The sequence below is a fragment of the Pagrus pagrus genome (assembly GCF_965226575.1).
Source record: "Pagrus pagrus genome assembly, chromosome: 7".
Lineage (NCBI taxonomy): Eukaryota > Metazoa > Chordata > Actinopteri > Spariformes > Sparidae > Pagrus > Pagrus pagrus.
The window spans coordinates 19,207,762-19,224,288 of NC_140191.1; the positions used below are offsets into that span (position 1 = coordinate 19,207,762).

The 16,527-nt window shown below is 39.5% G+C and overlaps 1 protein-coding gene across 1 annotated transcript in view; it reads right to left on the minus strand.

Annotated features, from left to right (window-relative positions):
• Window positions 1–15,403, minus strand: part of LOC311260419 (focal adhesion kinase 1-like) — a 46,777-nt gene extending 31,374 nt beyond the window's left edge. Inside the window, 13 exon segments of the mRNA XM_084358208.1 lie at window positions 364–434; window positions 921–951; window positions 1,308–1,425; window positions 2,662–2,769; window positions 3,416–3,493; window positions 3,928–4,068; window positions 4,392–4,446; window positions 4,558–4,620; window positions 5,382–5,461; window positions 5,707–5,794; window positions 8,252–8,418; window positions 8,517–8,803; window positions 15,316–15,403. Coding sequence (XP_084214334.1) covers window positions 364–434; window positions 921–951; window positions 1,308–1,425; window positions 2,662–2,769; window positions 3,416–3,493; window positions 3,928–4,068; window positions 4,392–4,446; window positions 4,558–4,620; window positions 5,382–5,461; window positions 5,707–5,794; window positions 8,252–8,418; window positions 8,517–8,803; window positions 15,316–15,388 — 1,360 coding nt within the window. The 5' untranslated portion in view covers window positions 15,389–15,403.
• Window positions 15,404–16,527: the final 1,124 nt, after the last annotated feature.

A 16,527-nucleotide genomic window follows, 5' to 3' on the forward strand; every position in this document is an offset into this window, starting at 1 on the left:
GAAAGGCAAAGAAGGGTTAGTTTTATTGTTAGATAAACAATACTGTCAATATTTTAAAAGAAACTACGTTCAAGGTAATTCTAATTTATTGCTGTGTGAGTGTGTGTTAGTCAGAGGTCAGCAGACAGTCAGGGCAGAGTGACAGTGACTAAAGCTCTCCATGGGGACATCTGGCCAGACAAGGACTCTTCACTGAGCACACAGACGAGGCTTTATAGGGGGAACACATATCTATGAAGCCTTTATCTAACTCTTAGCAGTCACTGTCGTTCATGACATTTAGAGCAGCAGATAGAGAGGCAAATCAACAAGGGGAGAAACAGACCAACAAGGCGAGGAGAGAAGCAAGAGAGGGGTTTATACCTGAGACACAAACGGCTCTGGTCCGTACTCCGTCCATCCGTTTTTCCATCCGCCTCTCATGATTCGAAACTCTGAAGCAGAGATGAGAAAATTATTTTTGGCTCACATTGACCTAAACCAGTGGGCTACCAGTCACAGTTTAAGAGACAGGAGAGCATCCAGCGGAAAGGAGGATCCTACAATGTGCACACATTATACATTTAAAAACACAAAAGAGTATCTATTTCATAAAGAATATTATATTCACTATATGTGCATTTTTAGCTCTTAAGATTTGAAATGAAGATCAAGATGTTGCTCTGTATTTGAGCCTTGGACTAAAAAACTACTATTGTCAGGAACGTATAAAAGCTGCTTTATGTTGGTGGCTTTTATCTTCCAAATTCTGGTTCAAATTTCCATTAAAACAAGACTCAAGTGCAAAACATGCACGAAACCACTTAACGACAACAAAAATAGTTGGGTGATGTTTCTAATGCTTCACTAGATCCCTCTCTTAGGAAAGTAAAACCTTATTTTTACTTGATAGATGAAACAAAAGGAGTCTGTAGACTTACTTTGGGATGGAAGGCAGAGCTCGGTCCCCCTCTGCAGAGACAAAATGAACACATGAATCAGATGCAGAAGAGACTGCATGTAGCATGTTAGACCTACAGTACATGACTGTAACCACGTATTTGTAGTTATTTATAGAAAAGACTCGCTAAACACAGGCTGGTTATTCAAAGTGACAAAGCTTAAAGCCTCATCAGCCACAATAAGACTTCACTACTGCTTGAAAGATTGCTGACAGTAATTTCAACCGTGAGTACTATTTATAGTAGAAGTTGATGCTGATCGCAGTAATCATTTAACTGCACACAACTATACTATTATGATGACACAAAAAACCCAGAATATTTAAATACAGGTGTATAATGAGCACGAGTAGTTGTGTGTCCTACCTTTGTGGACTCTGACAATGAAAGAGTGAGTCGCTGAGGAGACGAGCCGACAGTAGCCGTCAATCAAGTCCGCCATGTTTTCTGCTGTAGTCAGCGATGCTGTGGTGACTGTAAGGGGCTATACACACACACACAGACACACACACACACACACACACAGACACACACAGACACGCACAGACACGCACAGACATGGATTAGTACAAGAGTGGGACAGAGAGTTGCTTCACAGTGACACAATGAGAGCTTTATTAGGGGTAACGTCTTCTACCAGTACGCCCATTCAGACAACCACACACGCACAGATACTACCACTGATGCACACATGCTTTTCCACTAGTAAGCCTGCTGCAGACACACACCCACTCGACAGTCACACTCATGCTGACACTCAAGTGCAGATGGCAACCACTGCCTAGACCCTCCCATGTGCCGTTTCCCCTTTTCCCTACATCATTTCCTGTTTTTTTCCCCTGCAGTTCATGTGTTACTACTACTTAAAATACTATGTTTAATATGCAGAAGCTATTTCATGTTTGTTACACAGGTAGAACATTTACATGTCTATTCAACAACTGGATGAAAATAAACAGTCTTAAAATGTATGATTTGAAATATGAGTTTTTGACAAGAATAAAGGCACTGGACTGAAGCTTTCAGTGCCTCAACTGCATGTACATCAACGGTTTAATGGTTACTTTTTGAAGGGCAAGTGAAATACAACCTGAGGGGTAACACTTTACAGTAAGGGTACAAATCACACTTAACTATTGCTCAACTGTTTAACTTGATGGTTATAGTTCACATTTAATAGATTATCAGTTAATTCACAGTTGCTTCATACATAAACATGCAATGAAGTTAGCTGGATTTCAGTTACATTCAAGTTTTTTTCATGTAATTAACTATGTTTATTATACAATTGTTTGCATTTGATGACCAGTATGATAAAAAAAAAAAAAAAAAAGCTTGATATTTCTTTGAGAATTGGTAATGTTCCGCTTTCAGAGTTGCTGAGTGGATACAAGGGTTTGAAATAAAGTTTTATCTAACTGGAATCTAGCTAATCTGGTCACAAATCAATTAACGTATGAAGCAACTGTGAATTAGCATTTATCAACTGATGATCTTAAAGTGTGAAATAATAACATAAAGCCACAGCAACCTTATCGTTTGTTAATGGGGAGCAACAGGAATTCATGATACAGCCTACATTAATTCATGCATTAAATCATCACCAGTCATGCATTAGTCAAGCGTTACTAAATTATATGATTTGTTTGTTTCACAAGGAACCACCCTACAGTGGAAAAGCCATTGTAATACTATGCAAAGTGTGTGTGTGTGTTTTCACCTCTGGAGCTCCTGCTACGTTGAGCTGCAGCATGCCTTTCCTGTCCTTCTCTTCCAAAGCAGAGTACTGGATGGACTGAACCTGGTTAAAGTTAGCTAAGTGTGTAGGCTGCAGAGACAAAGACGGATACACAAAAACATGAAAAATCACATGAAACGTACTGTACACGTTGTTGCCCTTTATTCAGCTCAGTGGAAATGATCTTTTCAAAGAACTTTCGATCATTAATCATGTCACTAGTCACCAGCTAGGCATGTATTTCTATTGCTCTATCTTTTAACAATGTGCACTAGTAAGACGAAGTCATCAAGAGTGAAGTTTAATGTGTTTGTAAAGGCCAGACAGGACAAACTCTGATTCATTGTCATGCAATGATCAACTTATGAAATTAATTGCTGATATTTTGACAGGCAGTCTGTCCTCGTTAAATTGAAATTTGATGACTTCATTTGAGCAGTGGAGCTACAGATGTGCAGCTGTTTCCTGCATGTTGAGTTGTTACCGCAGCAAACAGCTGTGGTGATCATATCACATATGGCTTTTTCTAGCTCATATGATCAGCTGAAAATTAGTAATGTGTTTACCAGAGAAGCACACCAGTAGAGGGCAGTATGGTATATTGACACTATGGCTTTCCGATTAAAAGCATGCAGTTTGCAGTGCAGTTGAGAGCCCTTTTAAGCTCAAAAATACTGAAATTGATATTTTTTTTAAATGACCAAAGTCTGAAAAGTTGCATATGTGCATTACTCACCATTGAGCCCTTATCTGTGAGGTAGCTGATTCCTTCCTCTGGTCCGATAGCTAACTCTACTGATATTACCCAACTAGACTAGAGAGGAAGAGAGAAAGACAGTGTAGCATTAAATTAGATGTCACATTTCATCATATCATCTGCTTTATTAACTAAACATAGTACTGGCAGAAATGTAATATTGATAGCATAAAACAATTGTAATGTTCTCGTCTGTTTTTTCTACTTTTTACACTCAATGCAATCTAGGACAGAGGAAGGTTTGCATTATTTACGGAGACGACAGTGATAATGCACTGCTGTAGAGAACAGAGAACACTGTACTGACACAGGTCTGTGGACACATGCAAAATTTGCACTTGCTAACCTCACCTTCTAAGATAAAGATGACATGTCACTCTATATGTTTTCTATCCTGAGCACGCTAAATAGGCTCAACCTCCCAGCCTCCTGACTTAGTATGAATTTCAAGGTATGAAAGGACTTTTTGTCTTAATTGAGTGTTGGCCTACCCCCAAAGCACATTTGAAGCACTCTTTGTCGAAGCGGTAGATGGGAGAGACTATCTCAAAGAACTTGTGGATGCTCTGCTCATCATTGAGGTTAGCAAACTGCTTAAAGGTCTGCTGGATCTGCTTACGAAGAGTCTTCGCCTAAGAGGGAGGACAGAAAAAATTTCCAAGGGTTAAGTCATTCTGGGAGAGAGTTGGTCCACAGCCAAGAAACGCACACGAGACTCATGACAAGGCACACTGCGAGTGACAACAGGAGGTTTAACTTAATTCCAGACAATCAGATTATCAGACATTCAGCCAGACACCCATCCAGTCATCAAGTTGGTCTCCCTGCCAGTCAGCCGCTCCCTCAGTCAAACAGCCATTAGCTCATGCAGACAACTAAACGGTACTAGGATTCCCAAGATAATTTCTGCCATTGTCACCTCTGTTATCAGGTGATGGAGCTTTTTAGGGTTTACCTTGAGGGAGTCCAACAGGCTTTTGGGGAAGAACCTTCTCAGACCAACATCTTTCCTGAGAAGAACAACATCACAACGTTTATCTTTAAGTAGCTGAAATGTATTTGTTAAAAATACATTAGAGGCAATATGGTTTACATAGTGGATTAAATTAAATCAATCTTACTCTAGTAGCTCATAATTGGATTTCTTATCCAGGGCGTTTCCTGGCATCTCTCTGAAGAACCTCCTGTATAATTCACGGAGCGGAGAGAAGGAGATCAGTTTGTAGACACAGTATTAAATGATCACACATATTTAACTGGAACACTCCACTGACACCCATTATTGAAATGGGATCTGTATCCTCCAGAGCAAAACCTGTATGTCAGTAATTTAAGGTGGCAGCAAATCAGCCTCAGACTCCCTTGGAAAAATCTGACTTTAAAAACTATGTACGACAAACTCTTAAATATTTTTCCAATAAAGTAAATTAAATACATTTGGCAAATAATACATTAAGTTATTCCTCTCTTAGATTAAAAAATCAGTTTGTCTCTTTCTGTGGCAGTACAGGAGTGTAGACTACTCTATTACTAGACACATTTTATGGCTTGTTTATAGCAAAAGTTATTTCTTACTGTATACCACTCATTTGCCACCTGTATTGCTTTTATTTTTCTTGCAGTTCTGCTGAATAACACATCTTTTGGAGCTTTTAATGGCACAGAAAAGACATATGTCTCTTTCAGCACATTGTACTTTGTACCAACTACACCTACGTAAGAACCGAACACAATGCGAGCCGGCTACCCTCAGATGTAATCAGGCAGATCTGATCACATTTTGATCACGATGCATTTACACCTTACATTAAAATGTGTCTGATACAGATAGCATTTTTAATACCAGGTGTGAATGGAGTCGGTAGTATCGTCAACAACCTGTAATAGCTTGCGAACAGAATTAGCATTGTTGTGGCAAGAGAACTAATGTGTGTGTGTTTCTCACCTTATTTCCAAACAGCCCAGTTTCAAAGCAACATCTTGATCCACCTGATCAGCTATATGTTGCATGTAGTCACTCTTGACCTGTAGAAACACAACACAACAACACAAACTTTTATAACAACATTGCTGTAAAGTATCTTAAAATGTAAGCATGTAAATTGTAGATTATACAGTAGTCCCATGTAAGAACAGTTGGCTGTCCTTTTAATTATCTGTTTCGAGGCATGTTTGCCTCGTTAAATGTAAAAAAGCAAAAGGGAAGAAGCGAAAGCAGATGATGTATGTGAGAACAGGTTTATTTATATGATCTTGTTGTATTGCCTCACCTGGTGATAGAGGTAGTTGAGAGAGGGTTTGTCTTCAGAAAAATGGCTGAGGTAACCTTTAGGAAGGTACCGCATCCGCAGCTCATACCTGAGGATGACGGAGACAGTTTAAATAATATCAAACAATTTATTATTATCAAATAATCTTTCAGTGCACACATCAACACAGAGAATGAAAGAGCCTGTACCATCCAAATTACTGCCTGAGGCAAAGAGATAGAAGAAGCATGCTTACGCAAGCATACAGCTGATGCACTCATAGACTTTGATGCATCTTAAAAGGTATACCAGAGAATGAAAGGCAATCTCAATATTAAAAATAGGTCTGTTTTTCACATAAAGAATATGATTTTGGTCAAAACAAAAAGGAGCCACATATATGCGTATAGTTAACGAAGTGTTATGCACAAGTTATATACGTCTTTCTCAAAAATGTAAAATACTACAAAGCGACAGATAATTCACATCATCATATTGAGTGTAAAAAAAAGTGTGCTTGCAGAATTTTCAAAACTTATAGTTTTATGTGTGCATCTAAAGGTCAAAGACTTGAATTACAAACACTGCAATGTGAGTTGATATCTCATAATCCTGTTGCTGTAACACCAAAGCTTATTGATGCACAATTATGGTAGAGCTCAGATCTTTTTTAGAGATACTGATAATGTATCTACAGATCTAAGTTGTGTGTAATTAGTTGTTGTGCCTTGTGGAGCTCAAAACTTGAGTTTATTGTGCTTGTTTCTTGCACTTCTTTCTTTAATTCTCTTGTTGTACCCTCACAGGGAGGTTAAAGTACATGTTGATGCACAATAGGTAGATTCCATGTTTTTTTCAAAGTCACCTCAGCAGGGTGGCTTGAAACCAAGACTCAAAGCTGGAAGATGCCCTTTCTACTCACTTTACTACAGTCTGCACAGTAAAAGCATGATTTCAAATTTTGCTGACAGGGAACTCACTGAGAGTGATAACCTTGTAACACCATAAAGCATAATGAGATTCCTGCTGTTACACTTGCCAATTAACTGTGTCACAGAAGTACCCAGATGGGCTGTGATTGTTTATAGTCACATATTGCTTTATGACTGACATATTGCAGTGACTACAGTGGAGTGGAAATGGGTCAGAAGAATAGTGAGCTCCAAGCTGCTTTGATGCTACAGGAATGTAGTTAGTTAACAAAAGAAATCAAGATGAAATCATGAAGACAGAATGAATAAAACATCCTCGTTCAATAATGAATGAACCAAAAAGAGAGTGTGAGAAGAGAGAAAATGATGCGTGTTTGAGAGAAAAGAGAGGGCTGGATAAGAAAGAAAACACAGATGCGAGAGATGACAGAAAGAAGGATGGATAGAAACATCAAAGAGAAAAAGAGCGAACACGAGCGCACGAGAGAAAGCACGCAAGGGAGCGAGAGAGGAGTGAGATAGAGTCAGTCCATCCCCTGGGCTACTTCTGCTGTTCTAACAATAGCTTGGCAGCAGCAGAAGCTCCTGTGGGCTTGCAGCTCCGCCGCCCTCCGAGGCAGAGCTGCAACAACTGGCAGAGCTGCTCCAGCTGCATGTAAGCAGTGTGAACAATGCGTTCACTTTGAATTCATTTCAATTTTAATGACTTTGGGTGTAACACATCAACTGCAGGACAATTAAATGAATTGTAAGGAGAGCTGTTAACATTATCAGCTGCAGATGGCTAAGTGTCAGCACAGCTTCAATGTAGGCTGACAATGGACAGAGTTGCTTGCAAATAATACAAATTGATAAGAAGATAAATGCTTTCATCTGACAGAGTAGATCATCCCTCATAGTATAACAGGCTACTGCATCAAATACATGTCTAGAGGCTGAGGCTCTATAAAATACAGATTATTAATGGGCACCAAATAATATTAGCAAGGACGACTCATTTCATACAAGTCATGTACTTGTGTAATGAAGTCATGTAGATAAACGGCAAACTATAAAACCTTTTATTCATTCTGATTGTTAAGTCCTCTGTATTCAAGGAGATATGGATGAATGAGGAAACACTTTTAAATCTGAAGAAAATCAAGAGAAGGATTGTGGTAAAAGGGAGCAACTCAATATTAAATACTTGGTTGTAATATTTTTCACTGCTTGTATACAGTAGCTGACATAAATATGTTTCAGTTCTTAGTCTGTGGTTTATTGAACGTATAATATAGTTTAATTGAGACCATAAGTTATGTAGCTGTACCTTGTAAGTTAGGCTTAATAAAATGCTCTTGGTTGGCAGGTTTGTAGCTTAAACAAGTGTTGCTTCTGTATAGTCACTTATGTTGTTGACCTGCTGTTTGATTTAAGCACAACATTAAGGAAACAAGAAGTATCAAACCACAGCCACCTAAACTACAGATGGAGGCATCGTTAGTCACAAGTGAGTACCGATGGTCTGCTCACTGATCTGAGCACAGTGTCGATAAATACATAAACATTACTCTCTAGTACCTCATGTAGAAAAAGTGAAATGGGGGGACATGGGGATTGGGAGCAGACAGTAAAAGATTAAGTTGTAATTCTACCTCCACTCCTCCTGGGGGTGCTGTTTCTCATATCTCTCCCTGACATGCGACACGCCCAAATCAGGGTGTAACCAATGGAGAGAATCAGAGTGCAGATGGGTCAGACGGAGGCCAAGAGAGGACACACAGCGTAATTTGTGAATCTCCGCTATCTTCTGGATAACACCCTGTTGAAACAAGTGAAGGGATGAGTTTGAGAATCACGGAAATGATGATGCTGTAGCACTAAAATGTAAGAAATGTGAGAAATGTTCGTACGTCTTACCCTGACATCTGTAGCATCTCCGTGTCTGATATTACTAGCCCAGGTGCATGGCTCACTGTTTGTCTCAAAATAATGGAAGATCTTCAGAACCCGGTCCATGGAGCCCGGGGGCCGTTCGAGGCCTCCAGCAGAGCCGCTGGTACCAACACCAGTACCACCGGACATCCCGGAGCGGGATTTAACCCCACAACCACCCGCTCCAGAATGGTTGTGGTTGGGTTCCAAGTAGGAAGACGACGCCATGCCTGACTCAGATGCTCCTGCTGGGGCTAACTGGGCGTCATATTCTGAAATATAAATACAGAGGACGGAGGTAAAAATGTGACTTTATAGTTGAGCATTAATCTGTAATAAATGTGTCTTGTATAAAGAATATTAAAGGTGTACATTAAAGGCAATTATGGTGTGTAAAGAAAACGGCGTCATCAACCCTTTTAGACACACTGCTGAAAGCATAGCTGAGACAGTCAACACCCACTCACGCAACCTCTGAGTCATCACCCGTCTGCCATTCATACTGCACTTTATACATTTGTCATGGCACATTACAGGCTACATTAATAATCATGAAGACATAAACAAGCACTCATGTAGAATAAATCCAACTGAGATAATAAAACACTGATACGACAGCAACACTGAGACAACATATAATTGTAGAAAGAGAGCAGGGGAATACACATGTTTACGTCTACATGTGTTTACTGAGCTTGTGACGGATTGATGAGGAGGGGTTATGTGTTTCAATAAGGCTGACAACCAGTCAATTATTCAGTCAGTCAGTAAAGAGTCAATAGAAACCAGCAAAACACTGACACAAGGTCTTTTTAGAAGGTCCTAATGGACTCACAGCTCAACATAAATCAAATGAATTTAAATAAATAAATTCCCAACCGGCGGGAAACACTGTGATCAAACTGGACAAGCAACTACTAAATCAACAAGGCAATCAGTCTTGTCAAGGGCTCAGCTTAATAGCAAACCACAAACAAAAAACACACTACAGGGTTTGTACAGTTAAAGCACTTTGTAAAATTCAAGCACTTTCAAGGTACCTTAACCAAAAATATACATTAAATGTGCATGCACACACTTGTTTGAATTCTTTTATCTTTTAATATCTAAAACGAAACAATCTTGTCATCGTGTTTGTTTTCTCCTGGTGTCTCACACCAGATGCACAGTGTAACGGAAAAATGCCCCCTTGACATTTTGTCACCAAAACAGAATGAGATCATTTAATCTCAAATTTTAAAGATTTCTGGTTTACATGGTTTACATGAGTGATTGTGTAGATGAAACACCAGATTATGTTTATTAGGAGTATATTTTGAATTCAAGCATAGTCCTAACCTTGAAAACATTACGGTTACAATCAAGCATTTTTCAAACTTTATAGACTTTGTTCAAACTCTGAAACTATTGCTTAGTTCACATTTTACTCTATTACTACAGTATGAGGCTACAGCAGGAGTGATATCTATATTGTAGTGCTTAACAAAGCAGATTTTTATAATCTACCAAGCAAACACAAACACAGATTCTTCCTTTAATGTCTCTAACTCTTCCTTTCACTTTTACCTTCTTTAAGGTTGTTTCTTTCCCTGCACATATACAGCAGGTTAATCTTCACACCACATTCTTATGGGAGACTCTGCTGCTTCCTGTGTCATGCTGTCATTTCCTGGTAATCCCTAAAGGCTCTGTTGAGTCATCAGCTCGAAAGTGACCGAGTTCCAGCTGAATTCTAGCTATCATGTGTTGACAAAGGAGACACAAGTAAACCAAACCCGATTGACTGACTAATTACATGGCTCATTTCCGGTACTGGACAATTAAATACTTTTCCAACAGAGCTGTCTGAAATTGTGATCTGCACCATCATCATCATCTACCAAGTAGTTCAGGGCCTAAAGATCTGATAATTCAGCATTTTTCTGTGTTGTGTTCAGGTCACGGTCATTCGTTTTATACTGATGAAAACGCAAGAAAGAAACAGAAATATGGAGACTGATTAAGGGAAAGTTGTCTCAGCACTTTTAACAGCTTGACCTACAGTTGCCTTCAAAGACTTCTTCACACGCCCATGTGCACGAGTGAATCATCTGCACAATGACTGCAACAGAGGTGCAAGGGAGGACATTATGTATCTGATGACTTGACTCAGCACTCTCTTTCAAGAACTTGCTGTATCAATAGTGTGTGTGTGTGTGTGTGTAAAACTCTCTGGGCAGGTGCACAAGTCCCATACACAAATTTTCTTTTCTTTACTGTAGAGAATGCATGACTTGAAAGCTTCATATCTACCTATTACACTTTTCTTGGTATGAATAGATGTCTTTGTTACTATCAGTAATGTAAATCATCTGTTATTGCTATTTTCCTTCATTTTCAATTGAGATACATGTATTAGGGACGCAAGAAATGTGAAATTCTGGGCAGATACTGATAACAACAATTTGGCTGATATCTGGTGCCAGGGTTCTTCTGTTGTTGTCATTTATAGCACTTTTGTACCCGGGAAACAAAATATTCATCACTTAATAAAAAACTGAACTGTTATAAGATCAGTCACCCCTTTACACTATTTTTATACATTACATTTACTTAATGGAAGCACAAATCCAATCATACCAATTTCCTTCTTTCACATGAAATTATGTTTTTTTTTCTAAAAGTAACTGCTTTAAAAGCCTTTTTTGCCTGCTACAAAACTACCTACGGTATGGGAAGAATTTTTTAGTACTTGCATTGCCTTACAAACTGATGGCTGGGATGTCACGAGCCAGTAGCTCATGAAAAACTGATGCAACACAACAGATAAACATCAGCCACCGCTGTAATCCGTGCATCCCTAACATGCATGCTTTGTAGATCTATTGTTAGATTGTTGTTGTAAATCAGATATTTTTGTCTAGAACTGCTGTTTGGTACCTAGGAAGATCCTCACTGGATTCAAACATTGACTTGTTTTTATCTTTTGTGTGTAAAGTGCCTGAAACAATCTTTTTTGCTCAACTGTAAAGGACTAGAAAACAGAAAATATTTCCCAGCCGAGAAAAGTTTTTACGTGTCCAAGGATCTGATTTTTCATTGGAAAGTAAGTTTTCAATGCCTTTTTTAATGTATAAACTCCCCGAATCATACGAGAAGTAAAAACCCTGCCTAGGTTATATTACGCTGTGTTAGGTTCTGCAGTTTAAGAAACAGCAAAAATTAGATTAACTGGTAATTAGCTAAAATAACAAGGTGTATTCTGAAAACAGTGGAGATTAAGAGAAAAATGGTGCCCTTTTTATGGTTCAACAGATGAAGAAGTGTGTACTGTTACTGCTTTTAAAATGTAATACTATTAATAATGAGCTCTTCCTATATGTGTGATGAGTAGAGGCGACGGTCACAGCCATGGCCACATACTCAACAGCCCCTAAAGCTTTAATGCAACAGATCAGTAAAGATCAGATTACAAATGTCCCTCATACAGTATTACTATCATCATCCAATTAAAATGATACCACTGTGGCTATGATACTGCTAGATTATTAGGGGGCTTGTTACAATCCCAAAAGAGTAAACTGCTGCTGTAATTCCACTGTATCATCTCATTATAACAATCCCAGATGCCCTGCTAGTAACTACAGTCTATTTAATGAAAACTATCAGCATGATGAAGACATTAAAGCTACACCTTGTGATATTATATTGTACAAAATAAAAATATGTGAGATTTTTTCAGTGATGGCTGCAGAACTTTAAAGCTGAAACAGAAGGAGACATATTGGATCTGTGTATTTGCTGGGAATAATTAAACTTCCAAACCAAACTTGTGAACCATCTTAATTGAGCTCAGTGCTGCATTTGAAGGGAAAGAAGGTTTGAAAAATGAAACACTACACACTCTACGCTCTATTGTTGTTCAGATACATCATGTCCTTGCTCTGCTCTCATGTCATTTCAGTTTACTGGTTGAGGGCAGATGCAAAGGTAGGTGGACTTCAGAGAAATCAGAATATTTAGCGTTTTTTGTTAGTAGAAAAATTGACCACACACTGTATACAAATGTGTTGCCTCAGTCAGAGCATATATTTTTGTAATGCAGTACACCAGTGTCTGTTGTACTATTGGGAGTAAAAGATACATTTATTTATAAAGAAACAAAAACAATGTTGTGTGGAAACCCCTGTCCAGAATGTACACGGGTTGTGGTACAGTGCCACAGCATACCTTCAGTTGTAATAACAGTTCCTCTCTTACTTTATATCCAGCCTTCATGCCTTGTCTCAGAGGGGCGCAATAAAAAATGTATTGGGGACATTATTTTGACTGCAACTCGTTTTTAAATAGAAGCAGTTGCACCAGAGGAGCTACAGAGTCACAAACCACAGCCATCTGCTGCTGCTCAGTCACTCAGTCACTCACTAATCAGATTAGATATTAAGTACTAAAATGTGCCACTGCATACACTGACACAAATTCACACACCCGTAACCTTAACCTAAATACTACATACAGCTCTACGAAATCCTATTAGAGAAGTAGACATACCTACTTTTCCCTTGGTGCATACATACAGCTACTTTATGCTGTAAATACGGTTACAACACACAAGTGGGAAAGGGTTGTTTTTCAGAAGCATTTATCAAAATAGGTTAGTGTTAACGTATAGTCCCTAAATACTGAAGCTACTAACCAGTATGTGACTGCACTATAGGTCAGGCTGAAGAAAATATAATTCATTCCTAACTTAATTAGGTTAAGTTAGTTATTTTGCTTATTTCTAACAAAGAAATAGGTAGGGCTGTAACTGATGATTATTTTCATTGTCAGTCAGACAATTATTTTCTTGATCAAACGATTAGTGGTCTGGTCTATACAATGGTATATATATGATATTCCTTTCCTTTTATTTATCCAGCTTGGGAAGATTGACTCCTTGGGCTTCCATGTTTGCCACTAGACAGCATTCTTGTGCTTTATCCCATCTTAACAAACAATTAATATACATAAGCAATGAAAGCCTTTATATGACACAAGGTTTTCCTTTAATTACCTGACAAAATAGCTTATGAAATCAAATTTGGGCCACAACCAAACGTGCATCTCATAGTACATAAATTAATGTTTTAAAACAGGTGCACTGCACACAGCACAGGACTCAACATAACCCCACATGCATTCCCTCACACTCACACTCACACTGATAAAAGGCGAGGAATCAAATCAACTAGGCCATGCAGGCAGCCAGGAGAGGAGCAGGCGGGTGCCAGGCCCACCACCCCCTCTCACAGTGGGGCTCCAGTGACTGACACTCAGCCTGTTAAACCACAGTAGGCTGGAGTTGAGCTCCGTCCCGCAGCAGCAGCAGCAGCAGCAGCAGGACGGTTTATCTCCTCGTTTAACTGGTAACTGGGTTACTGTGGTTAGCACAATCCTGAGGGAGCCTCGGCCTGCGTGTCTTTTTTACCATCCCTTTCCCTTTCCACTTTCCTCAGTTGTTCATCCCTGTCTTTATGTCTTTCTGTCAAAAGCCTTCATCTTCTCCTTTGCTTTTCGGCCAACTCTCTTGTATCCTTCTTTCTCCATCCTTTCCCCCTTTATCTGTAACCCCCCCCCTAATCTCCCCGTCGCTCATCTCACATGCTCACAGGCCTTTTAGTTCCTGCCTTTCGCATCTCCATTTGATCCAACTGTCCTATTGAACCACCGCTCTTCCTCCCTCCTCTCATCTTTCTCTCATCCTCAAACAATTTCCTCTGCCCTCCCCCTCCCCCACACTACTACACCCTCTCTTCCATCCTCTGCCAAGGATGCGCATTATCTATACCAGGGGACGGAGAAGATAAAGCTCCAAGTCTAACCGTTGGTTGTATATCTATATACTGTACATACATATGTGACTGTTCAATACGGGTCTAAATGTCATTTCCATATAAATAAAATGTTTTTGTGTGGCTGTATGTTTTATGGTGTGCCGACAAAAAAAAGCAACTGAGCACTGAGAGCGTCTTCGTGTTCTGCGTTGTTCCAGCGACAGAGAGCTACTATTGTAACTCATAACCACCATCTCCCCACACGCTCGTATTCGCCAACCTAATTACAGCTCAGTACAAGTGTAACCCAAATGAACTGATAACAAATCACAACCATGGCTCTGTTTTTAATTTTTTCAGACAAAAGCTTGAACCAAAGCAAAAGATTCACATTCATACCGCCCCATCAAATCACTTCAAGTGCTGTGAAATGACACTTCATTCTTGTGACGGACAGCTTGTCATGCAGCACTTCAGTGACTTTGGCTGCTTTTTTCATCAGTCACGAAGAGCTCACAGAGAAGACAGAATTTAGATGTCTCGTAACACATAATGTTACCATCAAAATTTCAGAAGCCTAGAGTGATATGACATACACAAATCTGTCTAACACCTTTATGAGACATTGCTCGGGTAAATGAAATCCAACCATCCTGACATACTGACATACTGAATGTCAATGTCAAATAAGACAATCCTTTCAAGCTGAGGGAGAGATGGTAAATAAAGCACAGGAATTCATGACAATGAACTGACTTATATAATTCATTATAAATAATGATACCCAGGCAGAGAAAGGTGTATTTGTATTTGATATATATATATTGATATAAAACTATGTAGCTGTGAATCATGAGGCTTTGGTTATATTCAGCACTGATACTAAAAAAGGAACATAACCAACTACATGTTGTGCTTACTAGGACAAAGGTTTGCGTTCAGTTTGTATATGCTGTGTTTCTATTGATTCACTTATTATTAGTACATACTTGGTAGGGGGTGCTGTGCGTAGATGCAGGCCCCCTTGCTCCAGCAGAGTGGGATGCAGCCGCTGTTCTCCATTTGTTTTGTAGCTGAGTCTGTTCGAGGTCTGGCCACAATATCCAGACAAAACTGCTGGGCCCCAAAAACAGCATAGAGTCTAAGACTGGGACCAACTCCTAACCTGGACTTTCACTACTGTGAAAACTTCCTAGTCTATAAATTCAAATATGCCAAAAAAGAGCAGATAAAGATATTGAAAAACGTATCCAAAAGAGTTAAAAATTGAGACCTTCTCTGCTGATAACTGGGCTGTCATTGCTTACAGGGGTGATCATATCCATTGTGCAACTTTTAGCTGCCCCACAGATAGCGGCAGGAAACACAATAGAAAAAAATCAATCAAAGCTAGTGTCCCAGGGTTGTAAGTAACTCCAGTAAAGCAAAGAGCCCAGTAAGAGGAAACAGAGGATGTCAAATATCCTTTGTACTGTAAAATCTGATGACACGGCAAGTATCCTCACAGGAGGTCAAAAATATACCAGTCTGTGGCTGTCTATGCTCTAGCAGCCACTGCACTCGAAATCTATCATCAGGGTCCTGTGGATAGATGTCCCAAATGTTTTCACCTTTAAATAGAAAGGTCTGGTTTCTCACATCCACAGTGGCCCCGCATGCAGAATCTGTCAACGTCAAAGTTAATCGGAAAGTCAGACCTTCTTCTGCAACAACTGAAACATGATAACAACTGTAATTACAGTATATCGTACAGAAATCCAAGATCACAAGACTGCGAGTCACTCTCCTAAAGCATCATATTACTTCAGGACTTGAGGGAGTAGCTTGCGATCCTGGTCTTAGTAATCAATCCACCCAATACAGGCCACGACCTTTAACCCAGCAAAATACATTGACCATTGTGCAGTATGAAATGATCCCTGTAAGGAAATTCGGTTTTTGCTCCTGGTGGGTGGAGAAGATTCACTAAGTAGCTCAAGGACACTTCAGCAGGGTGTAAGCTTCCCAAAACAGACTTTCAAGCCCGACTTCTTTGGTTGGAGGATGATTTCTTCACCCAAGAGGCCATCCTGCAGTCCGATAAATCCTCACAAAATATCCCATCAGGTCTCCGGTGCGGAGCTGCTGATCCAATGAATCAATCCTTGATGCGAAATTCAAAGAAGGGCGGCTTCCCTGCAGCCATAAATCTTTAGTCACAG